The 26,199-nt window shown below is 46.2% G+C and overlaps 1 protein-coding gene and 1 long non-coding RNA gene across 2 annotated transcripts; one reads left to right on the top strand and one right to left on the bottom strand.

Moving 5' to 3' along the window:
• Positions 1–1,012: 1,012 nt before the first annotated feature.
• Positions 1,013–13,443, bottom strand: LOC125442575. The gene is made up of 3 exons (XR_007246016.1): positions 12,890–13,443; positions 7,036–7,144; positions 1,013–1,671 (listed from the first exon to the last, which is right to left on the bottom strand). It is a non-coding gene; the product is annotated as an uncharacterized LOC125442575 (long non-coding RNA).
• LOC125442574 (tumor necrosis factor ligand superfamily member 10-like) lies at positions 13,111–26,199 on the top strand. Its single transcript, XM_048514013.1, has 5 exons — positions 13,111–13,459; positions 20,194–20,340; positions 21,332–21,368; positions 21,952–22,062; positions 23,480–26,199. Exons 1-5 carry the CDS (start codon positions 13,247–13,249, stop codon positions 23,920–23,922), a joined length of 951 nt encoding a protein of 316 aa, XP_048369970.1. The 5' UTR covers positions 13,111–13,246; the 3' UTR covers positions 23,923–26,199.

Genomic DNA, 26,199 nt, shown 5'->3' with positions numbered 1-26,199 from the left:
CCAAATTTTTGCCTAGATGGATGTGATGTCAAATTGTTGTCGGACCACGTTGTTGGTTATGTGGAGGAGGGATACACCCAGTATCCAGCGAATCTTGTGCATTTCCATGAAGAATCCAAGCATAAATCGAACTCTGTGGTTAGAATTAACAGATGGTTCCTTTGATCCACCAACAATCTTGCATGATGCTCCTACACGCAAGTCAGTCACAGTTCATATGGTTATTTGCACGCATGTAGGACAATTCTATTTAATGACCCACAAACTGATAGTGTGCCATTTCTTCCAACAAAACTGTCTCGCATGGGAAACTGTCCTACGTAAAGAAACGCTGACATTTTGGTGACCAGGTATGTCTCTTTGCCAGGGGTCCAATTCAGTTCAGGTCAAATGTACTTGACAGCAATGCTGTCTCTTAAAAGCAGCTTCTGGAACATGAGCTGCCTTGTTTGTTCTGATTCTCTTTCCTCCAGAGGGCATCATAGGCTATGACAACGGCTGCAGTCCTGAGCATTAGTTAGGCAGCTTAGATCCCACTGTCCTTTTAAAGCAGACTGTTGTGTGCAGAACAAGAGCAAATTGCTCTCTGTTTCATAAAACAGGTGACCAGCTAAAATGCCAGTTCCATGGTTTAACATAATCTACAATAATGTGATGACAAAAAACCCTTGGTATTATGATTTCAATCTGTGAAATCTTATGGCAACTGAATACAGGCTTATTGGTTCTTGGCAAAATAAAATGTTTCATTGTGTATCCCTGATATGTTTCCTGTGTGCTGGGTCATAACCCAGCTTGTTTAATTCAGCTTGTTTACTTACTGCCTAGAATGTCCTGTCTCCCCTTCCTCTCCTTTTCCTGAGTGCAAAAGTTTGAAGAGGTTGCCTACTTGAATCAGACCAAGTAATGCTTGGGCTTTTGTTGCCTCGAGCATTCCCAGGACAAAACTCAGCCAGGAAATTTGCAAGTGATTGCCAAAAGGCCTCTCTGGGTTCAGAGGCAAAATTAGAATGCCTCTGATTATCGGATACTGAGGGCAGTCCGTAGGTGAAGCCTGTTGTCTGTGAGCCCTTGTGGGCATCCCTGTGGCCACTATTGGAAACTGGATCCTGGGCTAGATGGACCACAGGTCTGATGAGGTATGGCTATCCTTGTATTCTGATCTTATGACTGCATTTTGAGTGAAAGTCAGAGCAAGATTTGCAATCTTTTCCAGGAAACAAAAAAAAGTGCCCACTTTGCAAATACCAGCTGGGAGTGATATTTGCAACCCACAAGACGTGGATAGGAGATTTGACATGATTTTATGCACAGCTGTTTCAAATGCTTTCAGAAAGGCTCCGTCTTTATCTTTACTGTGTCTTTCCTTCAGTCTTGTTTTTTCAATTTCTTGGCAACCTTGCATATTGAAAGACCTTGTTTTGATGATCTAACAAATGTTTACATTGAATGGCCTCAATCAGGCAGTATTCTTTGGATTCCCTTCATTTTTCATGTTCACTAAAACAACTGTCATTAACTCTTTACCATCCTGAGACTGACCCAATCTGCAGACACTCCACCCTTTTCCTCATTTGCTGTTTGTGAATGTCTTTAATGATTTTTCCATGTGATGGAGGGCCATGGAAGATTTTCGGCTGTATTCTATCTGTACTGAGTTCCATGTGTCACCTGCACAGAAAGAGACTTTGGTTAAAGTGCATTGATGCCCTCAAGTTGTATACTAACATCATGACTCTACAAGCTTGGCTGTGTGAAAGGACACCTACTGCAGAGGCAGAATATCTGAAAATAGACTAATATGAGTCATCAAAAATCCCCACCATGAAACGTGATGTGATTTTTCCTGCTGCAGACTGAAATGGCTGCTGATTGGGAAATCATCTTCTGTGTAAATGACTGTGACTATGGAACTCTGTGTGGGTGACCATGCATGTGTGTGATTATACTGAATTAAAGACAGGAATGTGATCTTTTGTAAACCAGGACCAGTTAGGGAACAGCCCATGAAATGTCACTGCTACAAAATACACAAATTTGTGGAGCCAGCGTGGTGTAGTGGTTAAGAGCAGGTGGATTCTAATCTGGAGAACCGGGTTTGATTCCCCACTCCTGCACCTGAGTGGCAGAGGCTTATCTGGTGAACCAGATGTGTTTCAGCACCCCTACATTCCTGCTGGGTGACCTTGGGCAAGTCACAGTTCTTTGGAATTCTCTCAACCCCACCTACCTCACAAGGGGTCTGTTGTGGGGAGAGGAAGTGAAAGGAGCTTGTAAACCACCTTGAGTCTCCTTACAGGAGAGAAAGGGGGGATATAAATCCAAACTCCTCTTCTTCTTCTTCTTCTTCCTTCAAGGAGGCATATACAGAGTTCTCTCACTTTCTTGTCACAATAATCCTGTTAATTAGATTAGGATGAGAGACAGTAACAGGACTTGCTCAAGGTCAACCAAGTTGCTTCATAGCTGAGCGGAGACTTGAATCTGCTTCTGCCCAGGATGCTGTGTCCATGAATCCATGCTGGCTCTCAACAAGAAAAGGAAAAGGAACCGAAGGGCCAGCCGAACCGCACAAGGAATACAAGAACTTGCACCTGCAAGGGGAGAGGGGTGTGACAAATGCTTTGAAGTGATTTCACCCAGAATCTCTTGCAGTGCATCAGATAATGCTGAAACACAAAGCTCAAATTGTGCAACTGTCAGCCTGTCTAATGCAGCTGCTTGTAGCAGCACAATGGCGGCAGCACCTGAAAGCATGCAGGAAGCCGGCACTATTACCATGAGGGAAGCAGAGGAGGAGAAGGGGGCAAAGATTGAGCAAGAATCCAGAGCTTGTGGGGAGAGAAGAATCCCAGCAGGCCTGTCTGCCTAACCGCAAAAGGCCCACCATCTAGATGCATGTTGTGTCTGATCAAGGCAGGCTTCTTTTCTTAGCTTCTTGGTTTTGCAGTGGGTAGCAGAATCAAATGCTGTACTCAAGACGCTCAGGAAAGCCAAAGTGTTTGAGATATCCTTGCAGAGGTGAAGGAATGTCCCCTGATTTCATTTTCCAAAGAGCTTGGGGCAGAATATATAAATCTCAGAACATAAGAAGAGCTCTGCTAGATCAGACCAGTTATCCATCTAGCCCAGCATCCTTTCTCAAAGTGACCAACCAGTTCTTCTGGAGGTACAACAATGGTGTAATACCCATTGATAAACCTCTCCTCCATGAATCTTATCTGATCCCTTTGTAATGCTGTCTATGCTTATGGCCATTGCTACATCCCAAGGCAGTGAATTTCACATTTTAATCACTAATTGCATAAAAACATATTTCCTTTTGTCTGTCATGCCCATCAATTTCACCGGGTGCCCCTGAGTTCTAGTATTTTGGAAGAAAGAAGAAAAAAGTTTTCTCTCTCCACTTCTCTGTTTCATGCATAATTTTATAAACCTGTATAAACCCCACTTAGTTGTCTTTTTTTTCTAAACTGAAAAATCCCAGACTCACAGGAAAGGTGCTCCAACCCCTCACTTTGGTTACCCTCTTGTATACTTTTTCCAGCTCTGCAAAACCCTCTTTGAGATTCATTGATCGAAACTACACATAGTATTCCAGATCATGCAGTACCATAAGTATATTCCCCATTTAAGAGCTGCACCATAGGTATATCCCCCCATTTAAGAGCTGCACAAAAATCTCCAGCTCATCACATCTAGAAATGCTGGTTTACTGACATTCCCGGGGTCAAATGTTGAGCAAGTCCTTTGTCTTGGCAGAAGGGGAAGGTTCCTCATTTCTTGAGCCTTGGAGAAGGAATGGATCTGAGCTAAGATGCAGCTGACTGGAGCTTATTTGGCAGCACGGATCCAACAGGGAATAAAAGCAACCAAGAAGTTGCTGAGGGGAGCAGAGGAGAGAATGGTGGATAAGATGAAACTCCAGCATCAGGAGGAAAATCTGTGCTCAAGATCTCCACAAAGTTAACTTCCTGGGTATGGCAGCTGCTGCCATCGAACTGCTGACGTTTCTGGGATTTCTAATCAAGAAGTCAGCCTCTTCCATATCTGTTGTCCAGGAGGAAGCCTTGTGGACCTCTCTCATCTGTTTGTTTTTAATTTCTTCCCTATCAAATAGAGCTGTTTTGCTGAGACCCAGCCAAGAAAGGAATTCCTGAGGCAGCATGCAATGGGTCAGCATCTCAAGGCAGGATGTGGGGCTAAATTCTGAAGGCAGGGAAGATGGAGAGACTGTGAATCCTCAGCACAGCAAGGGGTCTATTGTTAATAAGGAGCCTTTTGTCCTAGATCGCTGCCTTTTGCTTAGCCCTCTGGGAGTCCAAATGGGAGTTAGCTGGACAGAATGACTGAGTGGTGACTGGCATGTGAGTGGGTGACGTCTGTTTCATACCTGACCTTAAAGGCCCTGAAGACACAGAAAAGGGGGGGGATGCAATTTCCTGCCCCACAGGCAGCTGCGTCTCTTAGCATAGGCTGAGCTCCTAATTTTAAGGCTGCTACCTCCCAGCACGAAGGAAGCAGCCAAACATCTGCTTCTGATTATGCTCGATGCATTCCAGTCAGCCCTACGCAAAGGATTTCTTGTATAGGGTCTTTATGGCAGTACAAGCACCGCCCTCTACCTCATGGACCCTGGAGACTTGGAGTCTGCTGTCTACCACTGTCACATTCCCATTAGCTCCTGTTTCCACACATCTCTGCCCCTAGTTCCAGTGGACTGGCACTGTTTCCTCACTCAGTCCTGATCTTGTAAGATTCCTTGTTCAGGACTAAAGCTAGGCAGCTAGGATTTATGAGAAACTAGCAGGGTACCCGTGCGTCGCTACGCATACTTCATCACAGGCTCTCTATGAATTTCGAGGTAACATTCAGCATACTCCTTTACAGCCTGTTTGTGAACTTTGGGGTGACATGCAGCATATTTCCTCACAACCTGTCTGTGGACTGATGGGTTTGTTTTTGCATATTTTGCAGCAGCTTCCTGTAGCTGTCTTTTTCTAATGAAATGTGTTATTGCTCTCTTTCACCTGGTGGGCTCCAAAAGACGTCATTTGGAAGCAGCCATTGTATTTTCAGGATGCAGAAAGGAAGTGTTCTGCCATTGGATGCTGATGAATGAGAAGGCTGTGAAGAGGTGTGTAAAGCACTTTCTGCGTTTAATTCCTCTTCTCCCTGTAGCGATAGGTTCACATGCGTTGTGGAAGGCGGTGTTAGAGTGCAGTTGGTGAAGGACATGAAGCTGGTGGTGTTTAACTGTCACCCTTAGAATGTCCATGCAGCATGTCTGTGGACTGAGGGGTTGGTTTGCCCTTAGAATGTTCGCGCAGATGGCCAGAGATGAGCAGTGAAAACAGAAAATAGGTAATAAATCAAGTGGAAGTAAATATTTTGGGAAATCCTTTCTTAGTGGGCACCTGGAGTACGTAAGGAACAGGTGTGCCAAATTTCATGTGTGTGGCTTTGGTGGCTTTTGAGTTCTGTTGATGAGTCAGTGAGTGGAATTTCACGCGTTTATAGATATAGATGGAGAACTGGCAATCTCCTCCAAAAGTATAGAAATACTTGTCACCCTCTTGCCAGGCCCAAGTAGGCATTGGGAGGGAGGTGTATTTCAAAACCAAATACAGGATTCTGGGAGAGAAATTCAATTGCCCAATGGATAGTGAAGCCTTGAAAAGTAGGCGGGGGGGGGGGGGGGGTAAATTAGGGCTTCAGCACTGGGGAAAGGGGAGTTCACTCTTTGTGCCATTTTCTGAATACAAAATAGCCCCTCAGGCTTAACCCTAGTAAGGAACTAAGATAGGTGTCATCTTTTCCCCCTACCTGAGCTAACTGGAGTTTCAATCAGGGAAAAATAATGTGGGAAAGGGAGAATTAACCCCACTTTCCTCAAATAAAAATCTCTAAAACAAAAGCCATTTTGATGCCTTTTATTAAGGTCAACCAAAATTACACAACACTGGGTGCGAACTTTTGAGTTCTCTTGAATTCTTCATCAGTAGGGGTGTTAAAAACAGAAAAAGGGTGGAGAGGTGTTTCAGGTCACCCCACCACTTTTAAAAAAACATATAAGAGTTTGAAGAACTTGAGTTCTTCTATGGTGTTTAATGTAATTTAGGTCAATCATAATTAAAAAGGGTTTTGGCTCTCTCAAAACTTTTAAAAGCTAAGGTTGTTGGTCCAGCCATGGATTCCCAGTATAACATGTCTTTCTTATTCGTTCTTTGTGTCTGTACACTGAGAGCATCAGAAAGATGTCAATTGCATATGCAATTGCTTTCATCAACTGACATCAGGCCAAAACTCTGTGGATGACACAGTGACAGAGAAGAATGATTTATGGTCACCATAACACCACCAGAGAGGCTGGGCAGGTTCAGTATGGCTTGGCACAAGCCTTGTGCTTACGAAGCTCTAGCTCCCTCCCAACTTGCTTCCTGGTATGCAGGAGACTGGGAAGAAAACCTGTGGAAACAAATTGTGTATGTGGACTAAGCCTGTCTCTTAGACAGCCTTATGTTTCTGGCTGCCACAGAGGAATCAGTTTCGAGTTCTGACCATGACAGTGGTCACACCAACTGGATTACTAGATTCTTGTTCAGTACTGAAAAGTAAACCCAGAATATGCATTTGCCAGGCACGGTGCTATCTGCTGGGTCAGTCCTAAGACAGCCAGTCTTTTTGCATCTAGCTAGCCATCCTTCCTTCATTGCCTGAAGCACTGAATAGCAGAATCACCCACACCAGGCGGCTCTCAAAAGAGAAGTCCCATCTGCCAGGCATAGCAGCAGAGGTCCTTATCAGCTACAAGGTGCTCCCTGTAACAACTGCTTCTGAATGCCTGGGGAGCAAATTAGCCCTGAATGTTGAAGCTAATTGCTCTTTGCAAAGCTTTGATTTCCCTGGCTGCAAAAGAATTTGAAAAAGAGAAACAATCTGAATAATAACATTACAATTCCAATAAAAACCCATTTTGTTGTTGTTGTTATAGTTGTTTGTTTGCTTGTTTTACAGACCAAAATAGAAGCACACCTTTCTCTTTTGCCAAACCTCCTGTTCAAAGAGGTTGTCCTGGCCATGAGTCACAGATTTGCCATGGGCCACTCCAGGAAACTGCTTGCAGATGTAGAGAAATCGCCTGCTGTAGACATTATAAAATGAGATTATCAGGTAAAAGGCCAAAGACTGAGCTCCTCCTAGCACTTGGGAGGCGATGCTGTATGTGTTGTGAGCCGTTGCCCTGAGATAAGGGTCCTGTTGCAATGGGTGGATAGTGCAGAAACCAAAGGCCTCAGAAACCCCGAGGGATCCGGTTTCTGCAGGGCTTCATCTGGTCACAGCTTCCCACTGGAAAACCACAACCACCAGGGTGGCAACAAATTGTGCAGGGGATTAAATATGCTCCTCTGCACATTTCATTGCCCCGACAGCAGGGTGGGCTGGCAGTAACACTGAGTAACCTCTGAACAGGCTAACCGAGGCCTCTGTGCAAACAGAAAGAAGACCAGATGTTAAGTAATGATTGACCAAGTCCCTTGCAGGATTGTCCAAAGGAGCACCGCCCACCAAATTTTAAACAAAAATGTTTTCGAATCTCAAATGTGTGCCTCTAAGGGGAAGAATGGTTTGCTTGATAGGCACAGGCAAAGAGAAGAAGGAGTGTGAACTGTGTTGTATTAAATGTGTTGAACCGATGGCTGAGTTTCCCCTCTGTATGTTTGCAGCTGGCCCACAAGAGCAAGGCTGTGGTCTCAGTCTGTTCACAGCAGCCAGCTTGCCAAGGCCTATCTTGTACAATTCATCAAAACCTCCCCTTGGGGGTTCTGCATTGCCCACCTCCCTTTCCCTTTCTCTGCATGATCTGCCACACTTGATGTCTCTGGCTGCTCAGGTCCAGGGCCACAGTAAGTCACTGGTACTCTGGCAAGTGACTTGGAGCCAGTTACGCATTATGTTTTTGGGTCCTTTCCAAGTATGTACAAGCAAATGTGTACTGCAAGTCCCACACTGGGAACTTAATCTCAAGCATCCATGGACCCAATTTGAACTGATATTGTGGTGCACAGAAAGGGATTCTGCCTGCCCCAGTGTCACTTTCTTGACCTGAAATGACCCTGAGAGGGTACTACTTGCTCTGTTTGGGACTCCATATTCACTGAGGGGTACACCTAGATTTACCGCTGGGGCAAATAGTGCCCCCTGAGGCTGTTTCAGATCAGGAAAATAGTTTGGCAGAGAGCTTCGTGAACTTACTCTCTTTACATGCCACAATCCTGATGCAAATTGGGCTCTGCGTACCTGCGATTAAGTCCTCAGCATGGAATTCACATTACAAGTTCAGTCATAAGGACTTGGGGAAAACATAACAAGGCTGATGTTGCTTTACACACACATTGTTAGGCCTTTAGCTGCCTGGTGTTGGTTCATCAGAGGGCCACTTATGCTTTGGGCGATTCAGCTGACTTCTTAAGAGCAAGATAGAAAACGTTCAGTGGGAAATCACTGGTGTTTTCCAGTCTGGTGACCATTACACAAAACTTGTGCCTCTTCCATTCTTCTCTCGGTTTCACTTAAAAAGAACTTCTCTCTTTTTTCCTTAACTTTCTTCGGAAAAAAAACTGCTCCAGATGTTTGGCTCTCAGCCAGGAGCCCCTAGCAAGTTCTGTTTTGCTGGTATCAGCAGAACAGCTTGCAATTGCATCACAAAGGAGCTTGACTGCGCACGATCCTCGAACGGAAAGCAGCCGTCCCTGGGATGGACAAAGAGCCACCCCCGCACGTGGGGTATTCTTCTGAGAATAGGGCGGGGTGGGCACCTCTTGAAACTGACTATATGCTGTAGCAAAGGGATATTCCTGAAGTCAACATTCAGATTCAGAGGCCCTTATTAGGCATAAAAAGTCAACAGTATAGTTTAACGTGCAAACATTATTCACAGTATTCGCTGCATTCACAGTATTGTGAATTTGATTCATAATGGAATATTGAGCATACAGAGAGGATCTAAGCCTGTTCAGAAGCATGTGTATTGTGTGTCGTTTTCAGGCAGAAGTTTGGATACATTATTTTTGCCTTATGTATGTATATGTATAAAGTGCTGTCAAGTCACAGTCAAGTCATAAGCCAGTTAGCGGTGACCCAGAGAGGCGTAGCACTCAAGGGGAGGGCGTGTGGCACCGGGAGGCGCCCTGTGGAGGAATGCATTTGTGAGGGTGTTCTAGAAAGCGTCCCACAGGGCAGGACGGGGCAGAGGCCGCACGAGTGCACTGGGCGCTTTCCCCCTTGCTATGCCTCTGGTGTGACCACAGTGAGAGGCTTTCACAGCAAGTGATTAAATAGAGGTGGTATGCCATTGCCTTCCTTTACAGAGTCTGGCTTGGAGGTCTCCGTTTCAAGTACTGGCCCTGCTTAGCTTCCAAGATCTGATGAGATCAGACTATACCATGCTACCTTCCCTCCCTCCCTTTTCGCCTTATACATGCCCTATCATAATAAATGGAAAACATATAACAATCATTAGTTCTGTAATGCATCATCTGCTATTATTATTTACTTCTTTTATGCCCTGCCTTTCTTCACAGTGGGGATCTAAAGCAGCTTGCTTTGATTTCTTTTCCTTTATTCCCGCCATGGCACTGTGAGTTAGGCTAAAAGTATGTGACAGGCCCAAAATTACCCAGCAAAATTCCATCACAAAGCGGGGATTTGAACCTGAGTCTCCAAGATGCTATTTCGGAACTCTAAACACTACACCCCGCTAGATGTCAGAATATAAGAATAATTCCAGTGGGGTGACCATGATGTCTTGCAGCAAAATAAACAGGAGTCTTGTGGCAATTTAAGGAATAAAACATTTTTATTCCAGAATAAGCTTTCATGGACTAGAACCCACATGTTAAATGCTGTGATATTTCTGCATAGTAAGGATCCACTCATAGCATCTGAACAAGTGGGGTCTAGTCTATAAAAGCTACTGCTGAAATATACTTCGGTTAGCCATATGATTGTACTTCACCAAAAAGTTTTCATTGGGCAAAATGGAAAAGGTCATTACTTCTCTGGAAAAGCTGTGCTGAAAGGGCATAAATACCAGAGACATCTCTGACTTCCTTCTCTGAGACAGTCCACATATTTTGTTCTTGAGTGGTTACATTACTTATGAGTTTGGTATATCGTTGCTGTAATGCTTTAATAGTATAATATATGAAAATCATTTATATCAAATTTTTGCTGGAATGGTTTTGGCTGCTCCAACAAGGTGCATGCTCATGAGTTACAGAGAATTCTTCATCAGCCTAGTGGTGGTGAACCTATGGCACTCCAGATGTTCATGGACTACAATTCCCATCAGCCCCTGCCAGAATGGCCAACTGGCAGTGGCTGATGGGAATTGTAGTCCATGAACATCTGGAGTGTCATAGGTTCGCCACCATTAAGCAAAGGGTAGCTGACATCTCAAGCTGCAAACCCCAGGGTTCTGAGTCCCATTCAAACACAGCTCTGACTGAAAAGCAAACTGGACTGTAACCAGCAAGGCTTTCTGGACTTTTATTTAAGATAAAGGCATTTGAGCACTTGAATGCAAAATACGGCACATTTGTATTTTCATGGCAAAAGGGGGTTCTTCTGAGCTGGTTTTGCACAATTCCCCTGCTTGGTACTTATCGACTAAGGATAGCACTTTGTGAAAGTGGTGAAATTGGTTTTAAGCCCTGAAATCTTCTGACACCACAGATCTTTATTGCACCATAAGGCTCTTGATACCCCTCTGGAATCCATCACTCATGGCACGGAAGCCGATGCCCGGCTGATGGATAATAGCAAGTGCATCCTGCCATGTTAATTAACTGCAAATTAACAAATTAGCTCAGGAGATTAAGTGCATGCCTGTCTCTTTCCAACATACATCTTGTCACTTAATGCTTGGGAAAAGGGATACTTATATCCTGACACTCAAAACAAAGAGGAGAATACCATATATACCGGACCCATCTGAAGCCTTTGTCTGGCATTTTACTAGCCTGATTGTCTTCTCTCTAATGCCCAGACTCTGTTGATTTTTTGATGACACAATTTATTTCTTCAAACTATTTCAAAAACACCATAATACAAGGCTAGGACAAAACTTGACAAACTTGCCATCACTGCCCAGAGGCAGGAGATTAATGTCCTTCTGTCTTGCCATAGAATTGCTTGGCAACTGTGCTCTGTGCCCTTTCTCTGGTTGACAAAGGATTCTGATCTGGCCTGCAGGTTCATGATTTGCCCTCTTCTCCCCTCACCCTCTCCACACTTCTCCCAGCTCTGGCCTGCTGTGATAGTTCAAGGCTGACCTTGTTGCTGGCTTGTCTTTGCTTATCTGCTGCAATTCTCTGCAGAGCCTTGGAAGTTTCTCCCTGTACAACCTTCAGCCTGGATCCCACTTAGGACATCCTTGGTCTACATCCCAGGGCTTGTGATGTTGTCCTTGGACCGCTACTTAGCTGGCCATCATGTTTATTACAGGCTAACTGCTGGTAAAGTTTGTGTAGCTATCTGGGAAGCTGGTTGTATCTAGTGTCTGACTACACAGCAAAATGAATTTCTCTCTACATCTGCAATTTGAGAGATGGTGAACACCTCTTCACCACATGGCTGTAGATTGCCCATCGTTTCTCTGTGGTTGAGTGCACCCAATTAGAAGGATAAGACCGGCAGCTACATGATGAAGGTCTGTAGTGCCCTGCTCCGAATTCCTCCCCACCTCATTCAGCTGCCTTTTATCTGGGTATTTGGGATTCAAACTGGTAACTATGTTGTATTGTCGAAAGCTTTCACAGATGGAATCACTAGGATGTTGTTACTGATGGACAGCAGCTACATTTATATGTTTTTCTAACCAAGAATCCCCCCCCCCCCCAGTAGAAATAAGCATGACACACATAAAGATGCCTGAGGATTGCATGTGCTTGTTGTTCACTGTACATATGGAGTACACATGTTGGAACTCATGGCACTGGGATAATCAAGGGCATTCTCTGTAAAATCTTAAGAAAAAAACATGTAAAACAGCTTTATAGAAGTTTTCATTGAATGAAAAAGGAAAGTTTTGCATCCCCTGCAAAACTCAGAAGTGCTATTGTTAACTTCATCTATTCTGGAAATCATTTCCAGAGGACAGCCATTCCAGGAACAGTTCTGGATTGATCCCCTTTCTCTTGGAAAATGGAGGGCAGCACCAATAATATCTGTTGGCCAAATGTGAACAGGCACATTGATTCATATGGGGAGAGGCCAACTGCACACAGATGGACCTGAGCAATGTGGAACTCTCTGCATGGATTCTATCGGCCTAGCTGCTTTATAGAAGCCTGCACTATAGTAGGTAAGCTCCTGTCCGAAGGTTGGCAAGCAGCCCCTGGGCTAAATCAACTACCCAGGCCAAAGCAGCATTCATGTGGATGTGATGCCAGACATACTCCCTCCACCAAAGGGCCCAGAAGCGTTCTCTCCCTCTCCCTCTCCCCCACTCATACGTCCATTCAGTTGCAGAATGGAGACTTCTGAGCCCAGCCTATACCCTGGGTGCCTTCTTTGCAGCTGGAAACTGCCTCCTCTTTGCGCCTTGGCAAGCCAGTGCAGACAACCAGCAGATATAGCGGCTACAAATACTGCGTGGAAAGTTATGGTCTTCTAGAGGGCCAGTGTGATGTAGTGGTTAAGGCGTTGGACTAGGAGGGAAACGGAGGTTCGAATCCCCACTCTGCCGTGGACGCTTGCTGGGTGACTTGGGCCACCTACACACTCTCAGTCTCGACCCTTGAAAGTGTTTGGAGGGGAGACCTAAGGTATAACAGGGTTTGATGGGGTGGCAGGCAATAGCAAACCACCTCTGAACCTCTCTTACCTTGAAACCCCTACGGGCCGCCATAAGTCGGCTGTGACTTGACGGGGGAGCAAATGGTCCTTTCTCTTGGCAGAGAATCGTGGACAGAAGGCAGCGATCCCGAAGAGAGTCTGCTCCCTGGGATCAGTCTTTCTGGGGGAGGGTAAATAGGCTGAGCAACGCCTCCTCCTCCTCCTCCTCCACGTGGCTGGGCTGCCTTCTTTGTTTATCCGGCGGGCTGGTGGGTTTGAACCTCGTCTGGCCAGCCCACGGGGGCGGGTCCGAATCACAGTCGGAATCTCCTCCTATCCCTGGAGAGGAGAGGCTGCTGCCAGAGGAGAAGCGGAGCGGCTCTCGGTCGCTCTGGATGCCGCCAGGATGGCCGAACCAGCCCCCAGCCAGCCGTACTTCCGATCAGACAGCAGCGACTCCGCCGCCCACATGCTGGGCGACGAGCGACGGGCCGAGAAGCGCCGTCGGAAGAAGCGCTGCAGCCCGGTCTGGCTGGCCGTGGCCGCGATGGGCATCCTGGCCCTGCAAATCGCCTCCACCACGGGCCTCTTTGTCTACTTCACGATGTCCATCTCCAAGGTGAGAAATGCTTGCATCTATGCGGGCATTTTTGGGGCCGCGACCTGCAAAGCCGGAGGAGGAGAAGATGCCAGAGCGCCCCCCCCCCCCCACCGACTTCTTGTTGCTCCCAGGGCAGGCAGGAGCGCCTGCAGGGGGCTAAGGGGCCTCAGCATAATCTGGCGGAGGTCAGAGAACAGGGCAGAAGGAAGAGAGTTTCCCGACGACCTTGTGTCACTGCAGATGGGGTGGGGGGACATGACTCGGGCAGGCGCTCTGGGAGTTCCTTTATCGGGCAAAAGCCCTCGGGAGTCCCGTCCACCAGCGTCTCACCCCGCCCCTGCCCGTTTTTGTCCCATCGGGGGTCGCCCATTCCAAACGGAGCGCCAGCGCCTTCCCGTCTTGTGGTCGGGGGAGGAGAAGCCCTCGGTTTCGACGGCGACAGTCGCTTTCAGAAAGCTCCGTAGAAAGTTTGCAGCCCGCGTAGTACGAGTCGCAGCACGTCCATGGGACTTGCTCCTTAGCAAACGCCTCCAACAGTTTTGCCTGCAGGCCCTGCATTTGCGGCGCTTCCGAAACTAGCGCGGACAAGCAGCCCCCTCCCCAGTTCCTCGGCTTGGCTGTGTAGAGGCCCTTCTTGCGCTGCCGGGAAGGGGCCAAGTGTGTGAAGGGGGTGGGGCGGCAGAGTGCAACTCCGCGATTGCCGATCCACTCCCAGCGATGTTATAAACCTCTTTTGTAGGCGCGCCCTCGGGAATGGGGGCAGCTGAACGGGCGGGGTGGGTTCAAGCCTCCCCTTGCCACGGTTCTCCGGCCTGAAACAGGCCCGGTCGTTGCTGACCTAAATTGTGAGGTTGTTTCAGGCGGCAGGAAGGGGGAAGGTTTAGGAGCCGAGCTGGCCTCCCTCCTGCAGTCACGCTTTCCAAGTATTTTGATTGGGTGGACCGGGATGGCCGCGCTGACCCGAGCGGCAACTGAGGGATAAACAGCCCTGCGGGAAAGTGAAAGCAACATTCTGCCGTTCCCACAGCTCCCTTCCTTGGAGGAAAACAACAACGAAGAGAAAAGGGTTGGTTGTCCTGGCCCAAGACCAGAATTTGGTTGCAAGCCCTACTCTGGAGGGTTTGTGGCTGCCTCAGATTAGAAGCTTGCAATTTTTTTAAAAAAGGGGCTCCTTAATTTGCAAAGATAAACCAAAGGCGGTTTGCGCTGCTGCACACTGAAGGCCAGAGTAAACAGCAAGGACTTTAATGTTTTGAAATCTTCAGATTGCTGCAGATACCGTGGAGGGTGATTTTCCAAGGTCTGCAGTGGAAACTGCAAGTCCAGTTTATACCTAACTTGCTGAACAAGAAAGTACCCTCAACTCCACTTGAGACAAACAGACTTCCACACCTGTTGGTTTGGCTTTTCCAAAACATAACACACCATAAATAAAGCATGTGTGAGAGAAAGAAAACCAGTTTAGTGTTGAATTTGCCTTATGTTTATGGTTGCCAGCCCCAGACTGGAAAATACCTGGAGATTTGGAGAATGGCGTCAGTGGAGTATACTGGCAGAGTCCACCTTCCAAAGCAGCCATTTTCTCCAAGTGAACTGATCTCTGTCACCTGGAGATCACTTGTAATCCTAGGAGATCTCCAACCACCACCTGGAGGTTGGCAATTATACATATTGTGCAACAGTAGCTGTTTTTAGTTCCATCCCTCCCCTTGGAAAAATGTAGGGACACAGTTCTTTGGCTAGGTTACCCTTTGCAGAAATTCCCTTAGTTAGTGTGGTGTGATGGCAAAGGGCATTTGATCATCTTTCAGGGGGCCACAAAATCACTAGAGCAGGTCACATGTGTATAATTTTTTCCATTTCCCACATCTCCCATTTGATGTCAAAATCTGCATTTATATGCAACAGTTAGCCGTCTGGGCATTAACAACATTCACAAACATGCAAGAAATATATGGGAAGCTTACAGTTGCTGCAGTCTTTCCCTTTTCCCTTGGCCTGATTTTTGAGAGGTTAGGAGAAGACTGGAATCTCCTCTCAACCTATCAAAAGTTCAATGGAATCTGCCATATTGCATTTTAAACAATCAGTTCTTTGGAATGGGATGGCCATCAGATACATAAATACATTTTTAGTTCCTATCAAAATTTAGAAGGAAAAGACTACAAGTTACAGCAGAATGGATGCATGTATGAGGGGCTATATTCTGAAGTTAAACTCTCTTTGGGGGTGGGGAGAGAATTCTCATGAATCTTGAAGCCTTCATTGATGTCACAGTGTATAGGGGAGATCAAAACTTCCTTTTTTATGAGGTGCAGAAAGACAAGAACTATTTCTTATCAATCCTATTCAGGAGGGTTGAAGTGGGCCAGTTTCTTGGACAGGAGGAAGCTATTGTAGACCAGATGGATAAGGGTACTCAAGAATGTCTAGATAGGCTGATAAGAATGTGAATAAAGTCCTACAAACACTGATCAGTAACTTCTGTTGGTGTGCTCCCTTTTTAGACTGCTTTTATACCATCTTTATACTTGCTTTTAAATTTATGTAATTATGCTTTTAAAATGTTCATATTTATAGTATATTTATTGTATTTTTGGATTATTATTATTATTATTATTGAGAGCTGCCTGGAGTAGTCGAGATATGGCGGGGTATAAATGAAAGAAAGAAAGGAAAAAAGAAAGAAAGTAGTGTCTAGCACAGGGGTGTCCAACTCTGGTGCTTCAGATGTACATGGACTTCAATTCCCATCATGGAATTCATGGAATTGTAGTCCATTAACATCTGAAGCATCAGAGTTGGACACCTCTGATCAAGCATCAGAAGACTGAGATATTAAGCAGCATCAGTGAATAGGGATATTACAGTCAGGGGCTCCTGGAAAGACAATTTGGATGAGCTAGGGTTCAAAAACTACAGACCATCAGTTCAAGTGAAACAAAACCAGAGTCTGCAGTTGTGTTCTCCTGGGAAAAGTTGTGGCTCTCCAAATGCATCTTAACAAAAAAGACCATTGAATGAGAAAGGCCCATGTTGAACATGGAGAAGTGAATGTGAAGAAGCTGCAGCAGGTGAGATGTTGGTAAAGCAGGGACAAATGTCTGGCCTCTTTAGCCGTGGCCTGCCTTGCGTGTGGATCTTTTGTACAATAATTAACCATAGCGGGGAAAAACATTTCCTTGTAGCTTCTTAGAAGTGATCCTTAACAATTTTGGCGCACATTGCTGGCAACCTGCCACTCAACCTTGGGATGCAGAAAGCTCTTTCCGTTTTGTTTCCTGCATGCCTGCCGGGTTGTAAGTTTCATAGGACAGGTACTGTCTGTCTTTAACACCACCACGTCAGGTTGAAATTCACAGGGGAAGTTTTTGCCAGCGTAGAAAACACATGTCTAGCAGAGATTCCCAGTTGACCTCTGCTAGTTACCCAGAGATTCCCAGTTGACCTCTGCTAGTTACCCAGCTACTGGAAACAAAAAGCCTCCGTCCATAAAACACAGCAGCTACTTTGTGCCTCTGAAAGCCAGTGGGAGGGAAGGTTCTTCCGACCAGAATCATGCAAATATTTGGTAGCTTATACTCTCATCCAACAAAGAATCAGAGAAGTCTGGGGTATAAGTGGCAGTTTTTCCCAATGAGGTCATGGCAGGTGGTGGGTCTGCTGGCACTGAACACCCAACAAACATGCATGACACATTTAGGCAATGTTCAGTGTCCCTGGAGTAAGCCACTCAGCTCTCTGGATTGGTAGTCTCCAACTTCTCCTTATCTGGCAGTGGCGTAAGAAAGACAACTCCACAGTGATGACAGTCTAGCTCTCATAACTCTTGGAGAAGGTGTGTTTTGTTTCTAGTGAAGAATGGGAGTGGCTTTTCCAGTTCCCCGAACTAAACTTCAAGGCTTTTTAGGTTTCATTTTCCCCTCAGCTACAGCCTCAAATTTTCCAAAGATGCATGCAGGAAAGGGAGGAAGGGAAGCTCTCTGCGGCAGCCTGTTGTTGGCTGGGATGCTGCTCAGAAGAGGGACTGTTACTAACTTTGCTGCCTGCCCAAAGCTGAATGAGGCTTACACATCACTCCTTAGCCTGCTATTTCAGCCACTATATCTTGCATGTGGAAATTGCCACTGCTAATCAAACAGTTCAAACACAGGTTAATGCAAGACTAGATCACACAATTGTTTAGTGATGGCTAAATGGAGCCTCTTTGTGTGCAGATGTAGTACATCTGAGAATACCAGCTGGTGAATGTAATGGCAGGGAGGGCTGTTTTGTTCATTTTTGCGTGTTGCTTTCCTAGAAGCATCTTGTTTGTGAGATACAAGACCTTCAGTCTGATTTTGCAGGATTCCTTTTATGTGAGTCAGGGCCAAGATCTTAGGGGAGAGGGGAGATATGAAATCATTCAGGTGGCATTACTTTAATCACTCGTGTAATATTTAGTTCTTTCTACTAATTACCATAACAAACTTTCTTCCTTGCCTTTAATACACTGTAGTTCCCAATGCACTAGCTTAGATCCTGCAGCTGCTAGAAGAGTAGGATCCCTGCCAAGAAAAAGGTGAACAATCTAATTGGTTTGTGTCCAGCTCTGGGGAAGTAAATGCTACCACCTTATCCTTCCATACACAATTTGCCTGACCTCTGTCTCCTGAGTCCTGCCTATTCTATTTTTGGTTCTGTAAGTGTGTGCCTGTCTGCGCCGCCTCCCAGGGAGTTAATGAAGATTAGCACTGGTTGGAGAATCTCAAGAGAGGAAGCGTAGTGTGTGTGATGCGATGCATGTAAAATTGGTAGAAAACACCATAAAGATTGAAAACTGTGTACATAGTTCTTGATAGGTGGTTTAAAAGATAAGAATATGGCCTGGGTGGGGAGAAAGTATGTGAAATGGAGTGAGTGGAAACAATAAGAGGAGTGAAATATTTTGGTTGGATGAGACTGAGGTGGGAGGTGCAGGGATCTTAAGAAAGTTTGTTTGTTCTTTTTAGGTAGGGGTAGGTTAGATAGGTACCATGAGCTTGATAATAATAAGCATTTTATTGTCATTGTGCACGCACAACGAAATTTACAGTAGATTTAGCCTGATCTCATCAGATCTTGGCAGCTAAAAAGGGTGGGCTCCAAGGGCAGAGCGAGGGGGAACGATGTCCAGGGCACGCATGCTTCCTGTGTCCTACCCATGCCCCAGAATGCCCCCGCCATACACCAGCGCATGCCCAGGACATCCTGCCCTGTTGACGCTATGCCACTGGGGAGGCTCTGGCTAGTACTTGGATGAGAGACTACCAAGGAAGTCCAGGGTCTCTCCATGTAGGCGATGGCCAACCACCTGTGAACATCTCTTGTCCTCAAAGTCCATGGGAGTCACTATAAGTCAGCTGTGACTTGACAGCATTTTATGCACACAAACTAGGTAAGTAGCATTTTTATAAAGTGAGGTAGTAAAGGAAGATGTTAGGAGTTGGTTTAAGAAAGGGTTGGCTTATGGTACAATTTGAATTCCACGTTTCTTAAAATAAAATTTGTTCGGATTTGTTTCATTTTATAAACACAACATCCTCAGTGGTTCTTCTGTGTTCTCAGCAGTCCTGCTGAAACCTAGGATTGACGGTTTCAGGAGCCATGCCCATGCTAGTCGAGCGTGGTTAGCAAATGGGGATTTAAGTGAATGGGGGTCCACTGTTTGTGGGAACTGAAAAGAGGCAGGGAAACCAGTGGCACTGCAGTAAGGAAATGTCAGAGTGTCCTGGTAGGAAGCACCTCACAATGGCAGCGTCCCAAGTTCAGAGACAGGGAAGATCTTTATTGGAAGATGGCCGGCATCTTCCTGACACCCACCAGTGGTTGGGGGCAGATCATCTGCAGTAAGTGAGACAGTCTCATTCACCTTTTGGTGGGTCCCATTTTGGCCTTAGTCAGCACGGTCTCCAGTGACACTGAGCTGACTCAGCCTCACCAATAGCTGGTGGGCATGTCTGTGGCCCAGCTCTGGTGCCGTCTCTCTCTCTCATGTACATTCTTGTTTTTAAACACAAATATACACACTGAGAGTTCATTTCACAATGCCTGACCCAGTTCCTTGTAGATCACTGAAGCAGTGGGCTTGGGGCCCAGTTTAACCACAGTGAGTCACTGCATTTCTGCTCTGAGCTCAGCAAATTCAGACTTGCTCCCTCTGGGTCTTTGTTGCCTTCATTTACTTGGCAAAAACAAGTGCCTTCTTACTACTTCCAGCTTCCTGCTGGCGTGGGGGGGTGGGGGAGACATTCCTGAAAGGGGGGCAGGAGAAGCTACAGCCTCATCTCTGGGGTATATTTTATGATTTAGAAACCTGGCCGGAGCAGCAGGCTTCATACTGCTCTATTTACCATCTTTGCTGAACTCCATTTGGTCAGGCCAGAGGCCACAGCTGTTGCTGTCTGTACGGAGCTTACAGCCAGCTGTAAAGCAGAGATTTAAAATGGGTTACAGGCAGCATATTTGCATATGCATGTGTTCATTAATTTTCAAAAGGCAGAATTGAAAAATCTTGCCACCTCTCTGACAAGGTAATTGCCTCCAGGCAGGAAACTGCTCAATGCATAATGCATCATTCACCTGTGCAAAGTGCTGTATATAGAAAGATAGGACCATTTGCCCAGCAATGGCTTCAGTAGAGGATACAGGGAGAGGCTGCAGGTTCTCTCCATCAACAGGCAGGTATTTTGCACTCTCCCTCCCCCATCTAACAGACCTCTTCCTCCTCTCAGCTCAAGGCCCAGGCCCAAGGCAGCTCCAAGGAGGGACACTGCCTCCTGCTCCTCAGCCGAATGCAGGAACTCTCGGACCTGGACGAGTTGATCGGCAACCAGTCGTGCCTCAAGCTGGCCAGTAACATCAAGGCCTACATCGCTATGGTGAGCCTCAAGTGGGGGAGATGGTTGCCTCAGAACAGGAAGTATAGCAATATGTGGGGAGGGGCCCAGTTGAGTTCTTTAGCTGCTTCTCTAGCCTTAGCTTCTAGTAAATTAATATCAGCGCTCTAAAAATAGTTGCCAGAATTCAGAATTCTGAGATCACATTTGGGTGTTTAGGGCATAAGAACAACCCCTGATCATGATAGAGGAGTACGGTTGCCAAAATTCCTCAACATTTGAAGATGGAGCCTAAAGAGGGTGGAGTTTGGAGAAGAGGAATCGTGGGGCATAAGGCCATAAAATACACCCAACAAAGCTGCCATTTTTTTCCCAGGGGAACTGATCTCTGTCATCTAGGAAATCTCTAGGTCCCACCTAGAAGGCAGGAGGGCACCACAGATTTGACCACAGATAAGCTACCAGCTGAAATAAACCTACCCCAACTCAATTTCATTTTTGTCTGAACAAATTAAAATCAGGGGATCGGCATTCTCCTGCCAGGCAAGTAAGAAGGTTTGGGATTACCAGAACTGAAGAAACGTTCTCTGTGCTTGTTTTAGAAAGAATCATAGAGTTGGAAGAGGCCAGAATGGCCATCAAATCCAACCCCCTGCAATGCAGGAACACACATTCAAAGCACTCCTGTCAGATCGCCATCCAGCTTCTGTTTAAAAACCTCCAAAAAAGGAGACAACACCACACTCCAAGGCAGTGCATTCCACTGTCAAACAGCCCTTACTGTCAGGAAGTTTTTTCCTGATGTTCAGGTGGAATCTCTTTTCCTTCACCTTGAACCCATTACTCCAGTCCTAGTCTCTGGAGCAGCAGAAAACAAGCTTGCTTCCTCACCAACATGACTTCAAATATCTAAACATGGCTATCATGTCACCTCTTAACCTTCTCTTCACCAAACTAAACATACCCAACTCCTCATAGGGCATGGATTTCAGACCTTTTACCATTTTGCCATCTTTTTTTCCCTTTCTTCTAGGTGACAGAGAACGTTATTCGGAGGAGTGCTCAGACTGGTGAGTCAAAACAGGGAAAGCTGGGTACGATGGCTGCATTGGTTAAAATTAATTGCAGAAATCAACTGATAAGATTCAAAGGAAATTTGAGCAAAAATGTTTGTTTGCATAACAAAAGCAGGCAGGGACAAGATCTGCTTGGACAACCTAAGATTGGCCACATCACAGGTGGTGGGGTAAAGAGAGAGAGTTATTCCACCATGCCTTACAAGGATTCCCCTCCATCCCCAGTCTGTGCCTATTTTATCCTTTTCCCTAAATTTTCAAACACAAAAACTGGTGGTGACCAGCAAGCTCCTTCCCTCTTCCCTTTAATCAAGCTATAACTGGCCAGAGAAATTTGAGAAAGCAACACTTCCATTTGCTTCAAGGAACCCCCAACCTTGACCCTAAAGGCACCGAGTCTCCAGTAGCAAGAAGATTAAGAAAGACCAGCTTCTCTTAAGGATGGGGGTTTGGTATCAAGGGCAAATCCACATTCCTCCTACAACACTTGAGCCCTACAACACCCCTCCCCCCCGATTACCTGTCTTCCCTAACTTCTGACACACACAGGTTGATACCTTCTTCTCTTTTGCTGTAGATACCTCAAAAAAGCCCACCAATTCTTCTGGCGGGCAACTGGTTATCAGGCCTCCAGGCAGCAAACCGTCTGCACACCTCACGCTCAGAGGGTGGAACCCATCTCAGGCAGGTGAGTGATAATTTAAAGCTGGAAGTGGGAGTAGTTTGAGGAGGCCAAGTGGGCACAAAGAGTCCATGAGCTCACATCAGTGTAGACCTCTCTTATGTGTTATTATTGGAGAGTTCTTCAGTGTGAGGTCATTTTCGGGCTGTCATGTCACCATAGCAGAGTCACTGCTTGAGCATCATAGAGACTCCCTGGCTCTGGCCCACTTGTCTTAGTCAACCTCTGCCATCCTTTGCTCTGCTGCTACTTCTTCCACTGCTTTAAGCCGAGGGTGCTTTGCTGGGGTGTGTGTGTGTGTGTGTAGGCCAGTCAAGACCAGCAACTTATTCTCTTATAGCTGCTAACCGGCTGCTTCAGAGAGGCTCACACACCAGGAGAGCCAATGTCCCTGTAAATCTGGCAACATAGAAAGGATAGAATATGAGTATCTCCCAAGTCAGTATTATGAAAATTATAAACGTATACATATTAATTTTATTTTGCAAGTGCTGCGTCATATTTCCCGGCCACACAGGGCAATTTTATACTTCCTTGTTGCTTGCAGATGCCAGTCTTGATGAACCATAATGTTTCTAGTTTTTGTGTAGCAGCCCTTGAAATACACCATAGGATGGTCTGTGCTATAAATCAGGCTTAGTTTGCTTTAAAGTATACTGTGATCAATACTTACAGTCTCCTATCTCCCAGTTTCATTGATCCTTTATACCTACCCCTCTTTTTAGTTTTTAAGCTTTTTCAAAGATTTACAGTCTTATCCCATTTCCTTTATGTGCCTGTACCTTTCTTGTGTTCCCTTTTTTATCCATCAGATTCTTCTAGATCTATATTTATTTTAATACATCTTATCTTTTAATTGGTTGTATTTTATCTATCTTGTGATCGTCTATGACCATAATAAAGACTGACAGGCCAGAAGGGCAGAAGGGAGGAGCTATCCGTGTCCTGCTGCTTACCTTTAGGCCTTTGCACACATCTACATTGTTACTGCAGTCCTTGCAAAGGCCAGTTAATGGACCTTCTCATTGCGGGTTTGTCTGCAAGCAGCAGTGGAAAAAGCAGGAACAGCCATTACTAAAGTGAAGGCACCGGGACCCTTGTCAAGAGGACAGAACTGGTCCTGGTTCCCATGGAAGCGACTAGAGGACATCCCTCTCTGTTCATGAGCAGGAAAGCGCATGCCACTTCTCTAGTCAATACAGGGAAGTTTCCCAAGCTATCCCCACCAGGCTTCACCACCCCATGAGCCTCTCTGTGGGAAGGAGATCCTTGCGTGTTAAAGCAGTATGGGCTCTGAAGTAACAAGGTCCACCTTACAGGGGTCCCTCTTGTCACCCATATCATGCAAAATACATCCAGAGCCATAAATGGTTGCTCAGACATCGGTTTTCTTATGGTCCCTCTCCTTCTGTTTTCCTTGCAGGACGTCCGGGGCTCTTTGGGGAGCTGCCTCAGTCCTGTCAGCTCCCAATTCCCTACTGGGCCAGCAGAACCATGCATTCACATCTGCAGAACCTCACCTACCGGGATGGCAAGCTGCATGTGAGCCAGCCAGGCAAATACTACATCTATGCCCAGATCTACTTCCGCTACCCCACAGAAGGAATGAATTCCCAGGCCCTGGGGCATCAGCTGGTACAATGCATCAACCTCCAGAGCAACAGTGGGCAGAGCATCACACTGCTGAAAGGCGTGGGCACCAAGTGCTGGGCACAGGGTGCTACTTACGGGCTGCATGCTCTTTACCAAGGGGGCCTCTTCGACCTCAAAGCTGGTGACAGGCTCTTTGTGTCGGTCTCCACGCTGGACATCAACTACAATGATGAGGAAGGCAGCTATTTTGGAGCCTTCCGCCTTGACGAGTGAAGCAAGTGAAACATTTTGCAGTTCAGTCTCCTGCTGGAAGGCACAAGCTGAAATGCTGGGCGAATGTATAGGTATCTGAGCCAGATGCACTGGCTCAACTCAACAATGCCCTGTGTCAGGGCTCCTGCTTACTGCTGCAGCATAACTTTGCAAGCTCAGCATCTCATAATTTTCTCCACTGTTAGTGGCTCTTGCCGAGATTGCTCCCCAGAGGCAAGAGCCAGGAACTGAGGCCTCTTGAGACTCAAAATTTCCCTTCCTTCTGTCAAGGGAACAGGGTCCTCTGGAGAAGAGGGGACCATGAGAGAATCTTGCAATCTGCGGCCCCTGGGGCCAGAACTCCTTCTTGTTGCATGTCTGTTCACACAGGCCCAGTGGAAAAGAGGCACTGCTGAAGTAGACTAGTGTACATTCTGCCAAGTGGCTAGAACTGGTGAAATAAGAGGGAACTCCAAAAACCTTACAGACATACAGAGGGATACTATATGGCCCCGTCAGTGTTTAGCTGGTAGGTTTCGAGGCAGGCTGATGCATGAATTGAGGGCACAGAAAAACAGGACATCACACTGATTCTTTCAAGTCTTGCCTACATGTGATTTCTGTTATACTAATCCAGACCTTTCCAGAGCGGTTTACTTTAAAATGTGAAACTCATCTCCCTATTGCACTGAGATCAGTTCCTGAAGATCAGCCCACTTTGGGTTACTCACATAAGTGACCTTCTGACTGCTCTCCTGGCATTCAGACAAGAATCCTGCTGCTCCGCTTGCTTCAATGAAAACAGAAAATTCACTGCGTCACTGCATTTGCCCAAATGTAGGTCAGTGTGTCACCCGTTCGCAGAGCCTGTAGACATCTCAGAGATAGGGGCATGTGAAGGGAAAATTGATGGGAAATGCCAGTTTAATTTGGATCCAGCTCTATCGTTGTCAACATAGTCAGGTATTCTGATTTTATATGGAAGGGGGCAGTCCACAGCAACTAAACAACGCTGACAGAAGACTAGGAGAAAGTCTAGCGTCACGGAAGGAATCAGGAAGATTTGCAGGTCTGCAGAAAATATCAGGTAACATTTCCTCCTTCGAGGAGGTTGATCGAAACTGTGAATCACATTGGAAAAAGGGACATTTGTCACTCTGAGATTGTTCAGAGTCAAGAGTTTTTTTGCAAGTGTATACATCATCCTAGCTGGGAGTGCTCATTGTGAGAACTGGCCCATGTTGTAGAAAGAGAGGAAACCATGGCTCTAATCCAGCAATGGCCACTTCTACTCTCTTGCCATCCCAGCAGCCCTTTTGTTGCAGCTCTTGCCACGCAGAGGCGGGTTCCACATGGGCTAAAAACAGCGGTGTGAAAATGGTGTAAAAGTGTTTAAAACGGTGTAAAGGGGTTTATACCGTTTTCACACCACTGTTTTTGGCCGATGCAGAATCTGCCAGAACCTGATCTGACATCAACCCACTTCACCAGCCCCACAGTGAGGATGCTTCCCCACTAAGAGATGGACTTCCTGTAGTTTCTCTGCTCCCAGATATGCTTACCTACAGGTCCCTCCTTCCCCTCTGCTGAACTACTGGGGAGGGAACCAACTCTGATTTTTCCTTGGCAGATTAGCTCCATAAGTCGATTCAAGAGGAAGAAATGACAGCCAGGGAGAGAGCAACTCCCCCATGTTAAATCTTACAGCAGCCATGCTGAAGCCTTCTGAATTTGTGCTAGGTTACCAGTGTTTTCAAGGCCTTGCTCATGTGTTTTTAGCAGCTACAAAGACTAATCCTTTTCCTGCTTTTTTTCAGCGGGGGGAATGTCCTGCTTGCTAAATTCTGTGTTCTGGGTGCCATTAAAGCAGAGGGGCCAGGCCCTCCCCAATTCTCACCTCGGTTTGCCTCTGAACAAACCTGAGCCCTTTGTTCTTTTAGAGGCAGCCACCACTGCACTGCATTCTTTCCACTGCTAGATTCTCTAGGCTCTCACCATACAAATGACCTGTATTGTCACCCCTAAACCAAATCCTGGGCTAGCCTAGTAAATTAAACCCAAGATCTGTTCTCGTCCCAAGACAAGCCTTGGGTGCCTCTGCAGGTTTTCCTTGTAGCTTGGCTGTAGAGCTGAACCCCCCAGGAAGTTGTCCTTACCATTTCAGCCTTCCTGTAGCGGTTGTCCCTGGCTCTCTTACATTTCACAGATGGGTCCATCTTGGTGGTGCCCAAGCGAATTAAAGTCCCTAGATCAGGGGTATCCAACTGTGGCACTTCAGATGTTCATGGACTGCAATTC

Source organism: Sphaerodactylus townsendi, linkage group LG13 (genome assembly GCF_021028975.2).
Source record: "Sphaerodactylus townsendi isolate TG3544 linkage group LG13, MPM_Stown_v2.3, whole genome shotgun sequence".
Classification (NCBI taxonomy): Eukaryota; Metazoa; Chordata; class Lepidosauria; order Squamata; family Sphaerodactylidae; genus Sphaerodactylus; species Sphaerodactylus townsendi.
The sequence above is the reverse complement of the archived record's forward strand: the minus strand, read 5'-3'. Positions and strand labels throughout refer to the sequence as shown.

Coding starts and splice junctions, on each gene's coding strand:
- LOC125442574 (XM_048514013.1), top strand. CDS start 13,247: ATGGCCGAACCAGCCCCCAGCCAGCCGTACTTCCGATCAGACAGCAGC. Junction 20,341..21,331: donor TCAAGGCCTACATCGCTATG/GTGAGCCTCAAG, acceptor CCTTTCTTCTAG/GTGACAGAGAACGTTATTCG. Junction 21,369..21,951: donor TCGGAGGAGTGCTCAGACTG/GTGAGTCAAAAC, acceptor CTTTTGCTGTAG/ATACCTCAAAAAAGCCCACC.